At 36.7% G+C, this 9,043-nt stretch overlaps 1 protein-coding gene across 1 annotated transcript; it reads left to right on the top strand.

Moving 5' to 3' along the window:
- Positions 1 to 3,000: 3,000 nt before the first annotated feature.
- Positions 3,001 to 6,028, top strand: LOC110461177. Its single transcript, XM_021514524.1, has 4 exons — positions 3,001 to 3,136; positions 3,350 to 3,547; positions 3,758 to 3,934; positions 4,178 to 6,028. The coding sequence occupies exons 2-4, from the start codon at positions 3,412 to 3,414 to the stop codon at positions 4,807 to 4,809; spliced, it is 945 nt and encodes a 314-aa protein (XP_021370199.1). The 5' UTR covers positions 3,001 to 3,136; positions 3,350 to 3,411; the 3' UTR covers positions 4,810 to 6,028.
- The last annotated feature ends 3,015 nt before the right edge of the window (positions 6,029 to 9,043 follow it).

The following is a 9,043-nucleotide window of genomic DNA, read 5'->3' as shown; positions in this document are numbered from 1 at the left end:
CAATAGCAAAAATCCGTTAAAACATGGTAGAAATATTAATGCTTAGGTCAAAAGCAAATTGGTATGGAAATGGGGAGAAAGCGACAATATCTTATTGTGATTTAGAAAAAAGCATCAAGGGGATCCACTGTCTCCATATCGTTTTATAAATGGAGTAGAACCTTTTGTCGTTTGCAATTTAATCAACTAATGGTATTAAAGGACTAGTTATATCTGGAAACGAGTTTAAACTTGGACAACATGCTATGATGCCTATCCTTTACTTGCTGGCATTTGTCAGTCTCTGTACACGGTAGTGCATTATCTGGACTAAAGATAACATAAGTAAAGAGATTTGAATCTTAAAGGGTCTACATCTAACTTCAGGTTGTTTTTTCACTTGTACTACAAGTAATGGAAAGGCTAAATTTTGAACAGACACTTAAACAAATAAATATATTTTTAAGATAATGGAAATACAAAGACCTCATCTGGTTGGTCGTATTTCACTTGTAATACCAATGTTTATTCACCTCTTTACTTATCTCCCAAATCCAACACAAAAACTCATCAACACATTTAATAAAACTCATATGGAATTTTAAGTGGGAAAGGGTCAGAAAAGATACAGTCATTGATATAATAAAGGAAGGAGGCCTCAATATGACACAAATTACAACCTTCATGAAATACATCAAGGTCAAACGGATACAAAGATTATATGGAGATCAAAGTGTCCTTTGGAAAGAACTTTTCTGACATACTATTTCTGACTTAATATGGCACACTATAGCTTTCTTAACTCTGACAGGCTATAGCTGACATAAACTTGACACAATATAGCTGACTTAACACCGAGGCACTATAGCTGACTTAACCCTGGCATACTATAGCTGACTAAAACTTCAAACACTATAGCTTATCTAAATCTGACACACTATAGCTGACTTTACTTTGACACACTATAGCTAACTAACCCTGACATTATATACCTGACTTAACCCTGACACACTTTAGCTGACTACACTCTGACACACTAAAGCTGCCTTAACCCTGACACATTACAGCTCTGATCGACTTTGTTTTATTTAAATATGACATACTATATCTGACCTTACCCTGACATACTATAGCTGACTTTAACTTGACACAACATAGCTGACTTAAGCCTGACACATTATAGCTGACTTATGCCTGACACATTATAGCTGACTTAAACATGACACATTATAGCTGACTTAAACTTGACAAATTATAGCTGACTTATGCCTGACAAATTATAGCTGACTTAAATATGACACAGTATAGATGACTTAAATCTGACACACTATAGCTGACTTAACTCTGACACACTATAGCTGACTTTACTCTGACATACTATTTCTGACTTAAACATGACACACTATAGCTGACTTCAACTTGACAAAATAATGCTGACCTAACTCTAACAAACTATAGCTGACCTTACTCTGTTAGACTAAAGCTGACTTAAACTTGCCACAATATAGCTGACTTAAGGCACGCACACTATAGCTTACAAAACGCTGACACACTATAGTTGACTTTACTCTGACACACTATAGCTGACTTAAACTTGAAACACTATAGCTGACTAAACTCTGACATACTGTAGCTGCCTTAACCCTGGCACACTTTAGCTGACTACACTCTGACACACTAAAGCTGTCTTAACCCTGACACATTACAGCTCTGACCGACTTTNTATAGCTGACTTAAACTTGAAACATTATAGCTGACTAAACTCTGACATACTGTAGCTGCCTTAACCCTAACATACTACAGCTGACTTTACGTTGACACACTATAGCTAACTTAACCCTGACATAGTATAGCTGACTTAACTCTGACATACTGTAGCTGCCTTAACCCTGACACACTATAGCTCTGACCGCCTTTTTTTACTTAAATATGACACACTATATCTGACCTTACTCTGACAGATTTAATCTGGCTTAAACCTGTCACAATATAGCTGCCTTAACCCTGACATACTATAGCTGACTTTACTTTGACACGATATAGCTGCCTTAACCCTGACATACTATAGCTGAGTTAATCTTGACACACTAAAGCTGACTTAACCCTGACATACTATACCTGGCTTAAACTTGACACAATATAGCTGACTTAAGCCTGACACTTTATAGCTGACTCAAACATGGCACATTATAGCTGACTTAACTCTGACACACTATAGCTGACTTTACTCTGACATACTAATTCTGACTTAAACATGACACACTATAGCTGACTTCAACTTGACACAATAATGCTGACTCAACTCTGACACGCAATAGCTATTTGATAAACAGAATCAACACGAGCAGAAGACAAACCTTGAAAACTGGTAACAGATAATGTTTTACTACCAAATGGTAAGATTGATACACAACCAATATATAACAGGAAATACACAGTATTCACTGACATGCACTGTCATTTCATCACCTAACCATATAACAAAAAAATCTTCCATGACGTTTGTTACAGAACATATGAGAGAAACTATGTAAATCTCATTGAAAGAGATACAAATTTGTCGACGTTCTAAGAAATAGATGTGTGTGTGGAAGGGAGACTGAAGAAACATAGTTCTAAATAGTTACCAAGTACTTTATACTTTGTTTTGCCAAATTTTAGCAGCACTGTCACTCGGCGTTCGTTCTTTTAGTTTGTTTTCTAACATATATTTACATTTCCTTGTCAAAACTATTGTTTTGTTTTATTGCTTTGATAATAATTGATAAACCAAGGCGACAATACTGTATATATACATTTCCCAATATTTAATGGCAGTCATTTTTATCATTATGATTTAATGATTCCAAATAAATATCTCTACAAAATATGATCATTACATAAAACATACACTGTAGTTTGTTTGTTTTTATATAGTATTTCCTATCGATTACATGCTTAAACATTGATTTATTTTGTGATTAAGTAAATCGCTTATGCGTGACCTTTACTTCTTAATCTAATTTTCAGATAAATGTTATTTATACTCAACTCCTACATAGTGCATGTTTATATACTTTTTGTATTGTCAGTTTTGATTTTAATATTGCGATTGTAGGAAATGACGTCCAACTCAGAAGAAATACGGTACAGCCGGAGCCACAAGCTGCCACATCAGGTTAGTGTATTATCCACGAATGTAATACATTTAACTCTATGTTAGGTCAAATATATATAAAGTAAAACACGAAAGCATCATGGTCACGATGTCTCTTTAATGTTGCCCTCAAACAAAACTTGTTAATATACAAGTCAATTGTTTTAAAATGGTTTAAATGTCTATTAAGTATGGCATTAGGTAAACTCGTACTTTCTATTTAAACTTTTCCAGGCGGCGCAGGAGAGTTCCACAAGACGACAGATACCACGTTATCGTTTGCTAAGCTTCAGGCGATGGGTAAATCTGATCTGAACAAGTCTGTTGGAATCATCAAAATCAAAATAAATGACCAACTGGAGTCTGGAACAGGATTTCGTTTTGGGGAAAACTACGTCATGACTGCTTATCATGTGTTTGAAGGGATTGTCAGTACGTATAACTGTTATTTCTATTTATTAATTACTGAATTATGTATTAACTAATCGTCAAATATATTATTTATTACTTCTACCAAACACAAATTTTGATATACAATATAATAGTTAGTAGTATCACTAAATGGTTGCATATATATGCAAAGGATTATAAATACTATTTCTATTATGCTAGATGTTTCATAATTGTGATCTTATATTACAGAACACGTTTGGAAGTTAGTAATGGCTATAGTTGAACAGAGCGACAAGAAGGAAGCTATTTATCAGAAAATCAGCACTATGTTTAGTAGGTCGTCGGCTGACATTGATCCAAAGCGTCAAGCTCTCCCATTCGGACATCTGTTTGAATATTTGCATACAATGGGCCTGCCAATAGAAGGTATTAGATGTTTCACATGTTCCAACTTGATATGTGTATTAATATGTATTTACAAGATACTATAGTCAAGCATTATGCTGTAATTACACATTGATCAATTCAGATTCTTCATTTTAAGATGTATCATCGTTCAAAATATCTATCATTGAAACACAAACATATTGGTGTTTTTTTAGTATTAAACCAAACATATATTGTCACTTCTGATTTCATTATAATGGAATATTCCCTGACATTTTACAGTGTTTGAGGAAAAATGGAAGGACGCTGTCAACATTGAATTCGGTGTCAGAGAGGGCAAAACGACTGCCGGAGAATTTAACTTCGAGTACAACATACCGTTTGCTGACAGTGATCACGACGTTGTGGTTCTGCAGATCAGCAAAGGTAGTAAAGGCCTTCCCCCACCACTGACCCTTGCGAAGTACATGGTTGCGGATAAGGTCCATCTGTTTGGTTATCCGATAGGCTCGACCGAAATCGATTTGAGTTCTGATATAAAATGTCGCATTTACGCTGACAACCGAGAACTTACTGGGGATGTGACAAAGGCCATAGAGTGGTGGCGGAAAGAAAAACGTAGACCCGTTAAAAATGAGTACGCTGTTTGCCATTATATCAATGACAATCATACAGACACTGGAAAAATATTCCTCCATACTTCAAAGCAGTTCGAGCGCGGATCATCTGGCTGTCCGGCCATCACGTTCATCAACGAACAACCCGTTGTACAACTAATGTACTTGAGGGGTTATCCGGAGTTCTGCTACAAGGAAGGGACATTTCCTCCACCACAGTACTTGTTTGAGGCAGGTGTATCCATGCCGGTGGTAACACGACTCCTGCAGGAATGCTGTCGTCAGATCATGGCGTAGATAAAACAAACAGACAAACAGGCCTTCAGGGAGTATCAGACGAGGCTCTGGACTTTATACTATCATGTAACTTTGTGTTTCGGTTGATACTTGATTATATGACGTTTGCAATATTTTCTACGATAATAATAATAAAATGAAATTAGTTTTACACATTTTTCCATCGTACATTGTAGCATTTTGAATAGCAGCTGAACTTTTTGACATCAGTTTAAGATACAATATATGTGACCTATTCCGCGGACACTTGTAAATAAACACTGTCACAAAAATTTTACGCATAAACTCCTTGTGAAATTCAGTGGTGTAGGTACAACTGCTTGAAATCCAGAGCCGTTAATCATTGTTGGGTTTTAATAACCCTTTTAACAAGTGCAAGCCTGGTGATTTTTTATGGAAGTATTGTATTTTTCCCCATATTCCCCCTTTCGAACCTTCCAATATTGGATAGACAATGTAATTTTAGCAACATCTTAGAGTTTAAAACATATTTGCAAATCAATGATTGGGGATATTTATGTAATTATTTGCGGTGCTAAAGTATTAGGAAGAAAAATGAGCCACTGTATCCGACTACTCGTGAGGCGTCCAAGCATTATCAGTGACTTTCTTTGATGACTTCTGTTTAGTGGACATTGTCGAAATATAAATTGGCTTTCATTGGGACTCTATGGACATTAAAATTTTATTGTTACTTAAGATAAATAATATCCGTTGTAAATACGACGAAAAATACCAGTGATTTATAAAAAAAAATGTAAAATTAAATGTATGAATCAATGTAGTCATGGGTCCACTCATATTGCCGGTTTCCTGACCATGTGTGACGAGAAGAACAATGGTTTTCAAGGTCTTTGTCTAGATATAGAACGATTTCACACTCATTCCCCCATACGTTTGTGTGTATGTGTTAATTTAACGGCTTACATTGATCAGCTGATCGCCACGCCTCTGATGAAGTGCAGTGAGTTTAAGATTTTTAGATTCACTTTCCCGTTTATCTCTCCTATTCACTCCCGTTGGACATCAACAGATTGAAAGCAGCCTTGCATATTTGAACAAGTTTGTAACATTGGCAAAACAAATGCAGGTTGAAACCCAAAGGGGATGAATAGATCAACAGAGGTGTAGTTTTTTTTTAATTTCTGGATAATCTCAAATAATACACATTTATCAGTGAAGAAGGTTTTTATAAAAATAAAGTGAATATATTTTCTACTATCAACATCTTGTTTTTATTTTGCACAGTAAATAACTGACAGAAAATAAAAAGACAGAAATTCAAGTGATTAAAATAGTGTCGACATACCAAAATGGTCAATGAAATATCATTTTAAAATGTAACATAATTTCCCTTGATTCTTTATGAACATAAAATGCACAAAGTGTATTTCAACTCGTGGACAGAGTATTTTTGTAATTCAAATAGTCTCCATTTTATGACATATAGCTTGTGTTCATAAGGAAACATGGAATAATGATCTTAAGCGTAATTTCCATGAGGATGTAAAACCTGATTGAGCCAAAGGCTTAATAAGCTCTCCCGCAAGTCATCTGGTATAGGTCCTATTGGGTCGACGAAACATGATATTGATTACTCATGTTTGTATTGTTCAGTAAATGTAAGTATACTTTTATTAATACTGTGACCTATGGCATTGCGCAATAGAACTTCAAAAAGTTTGAGATTCTTATGTTTATGCTACATATGTGTTTCGACAACAGAAACGCGTCAGGCGATTGTTCGAGAGGAAACACTATAGGAACTGTGTTTGGAAGGACCCGAGCTCAGCTTAGAGCGTTCTCTTCTTAGGGCAGATATTTTCTTCCCAGCAGGTTAGACTCCTGTCTCCTAAGGGGGAACAGGAACGCGGGGAAATGGAGCTCGCGCAGCCTACGTTTCCTCAGCTGATTCATATGACCTTCACGCGTAACCTTGGCAAGTTTTGGTTGCAAAAGTTTTGCTGTAGTCATCTCAATTTCCAGAAAAAAATAATTTTCTGGAGTTCTTCACCGATAAACCTATTTGAACCTTCAATGCAAAGAGCGCATGCACTTGGTCCTAGGATTTCACAAAATCCCACAGATTTAGAACAAGTATGAGGAACGGTCAGGGACAGATAATTGATTATGGCCATGCCACTCGGATCTCGTTCTCAGTCCTTCATTAAGAGTCGAAAGGGTCTCTGTTCGGATGTTTCTAGTCCAGGCATACCGTATCCCGGATGTGCGCGAGGAGCTAGAGCTTTGTAAAAGTGCTGGAGCACTGCGTGGTTGAATTTGATTAGGGTGTTGTCCGTCTAATGACTACGAGATATTTAGTCTCTCTCACGCATTTGTTCAACATTGTTGATTACATTCGTTTCGTCTTTTTTCACTAGATGGTTGACCAGGAATGGTAACCCACGTCCAGCAATTTGTTCTTTCTTCAATGAATAAAGGGATCTGCAATGACACAACGACATGTTAATTTACAATCATTTCCTCGTACATCCGTGAAAATATATTCTTAATACTATATCCGGTATCTAAAGCATGCAATATAAATATATGGTATGGAGTAAACTTTTGGTATTACAAAGTTGATACTTTCACTTAAGCATGCAGAAGTAAAGTATGCAGTGAGGCACATCATCATCATTGACCAATAGTTTGTAGATAGTGTCGTTAAAATAAGGGTAGACCTTCTGATATTGTTGTGTTTTACAAATCGAGATTTTTATAAAATAGTTTACACAACAGTTTATATACAAAGAAATAAAACATTAGAAAATACACCAGAGCGTTAATAATACAGAACTATAAGTCAAACGTTATATAAACGGACAACAACGGGACCCAGGGTAATCCAAATATATAAGGTAAGTGATCAGGCACCTTACACAACAAGAGACCAATCGGGATCGTAATGTTCACCTATTTCTGTGATTATCAGAGTTAGACAAGGAGATGACATGATTCCACTTAATTGAGACCGTGATGGTGACATAACATTTATTTCTTAATTTTCACAAGAGTTGAAATAACTTATGACAAGGTGCAAAGACAGGAAAAAATGCTCCATGTTTGATTAATGGAAATTTGTGAAAAGTTGTTAGACGTTAAACGAGGAGGTTGTCATTTTGGATTGTGAATCAACTCGAAAAAATGACAGCAGCACTTCAAGGCCAGGGAAGCATTTGCATATCAACTTTGGTTACCGTGGGCCTGGTAGGAATTTGAACTGAATGTGCCACAGTCAAATATACAAGATTAAATATCCTTGGTAAATGGGTTAGTCATGCCTTATTCGGTCAAAATCCCTTAAGGTCTTCCAGAAACATGCCGAAATGTAAATATACAAAAGTTGTTAAAAATGTCCTCCTACCGAGTACCCGGAGAAAACCCACGTGGTCGGGCAGGTGACCCCTACCTTTTCATTTCCGATCGGGGAATCGAACCCCGGCCGCCTTGGTGAAAGACAAGTGCGCTTTCCACTACACCACCCGACGACACTCAATAACATTATGATGTACTTTGCAGTAACAATTGTAACAGAGGTAATTCATTTTCAATGCCTCCTCAAGGAGTCGAACCCGGGGCCTCCTACTTACTAGTTTACCGCTCTACCGAATGTCTCCCTAGCCGAGTCAGTAGGAAGCGGCTAGTGTTTAACCAGGGTGACAATCCCCCCCCCCCTTTCAGGAAATAACTCGTCCATAATTTTTCAAGGGTCATAGCGATTCTAGTGAATTGTCGCTTAGCATAGATGTCAATATTTCCCTAGCCCCTACGTGGGCACAAATGTACCATATATCATTATTTTTTCAATGCTTCCACTAGGAGTTGAACCCAAAACCTCTGGATTACTAGTCTTACACTCTACCGAAATAGCTTTAGAGAAATTCTCCCTAGCCGAGTCGGTAGGAAGCGGCTAGTTGTTTACCAGGGTGACAGTCATAACCGACACTGTAATTATGATTGTGTACGGGTATTTTATTGGACTAGATAATAAATCGGTTTTGGGTCGATGTATTTACTTTTATTCTATCACATGGTGTCATTTACGCTATCACAGCTGACGTCATTTACCCTACCACAGCTTGTGTTATTTACCCAAACCACATCTGGTGTCATTAATGCAATCATAACATGCACCATTTACCTTAGCATAGCTTGTGTCATTTACCCTGCCATAGCTTGTAGAATTTACCCTACCACAGTATGTGTCATTTATCCTATCACAACATGTGTT

This window comes from Mizuhopecten yessoensis, unplaced genomic scaffold (genome assembly GCF_002113885.1).
Source record: "Mizuhopecten yessoensis strain PY_sf001 unplaced genomic scaffold, ASM211388v2 scaffold10587, whole genome shotgun sequence".
Taxonomy (NCBI): domain Eukaryota; kingdom Metazoa; phylum Mollusca; class Bivalvia; order Pectinida; family Pectinidae; genus Mizuhopecten; species Mizuhopecten yessoensis.
Note: the sequence above shows the minus strand (reverse complement) of the source record. Positions and strands in the feature narration are given on the sequence as shown.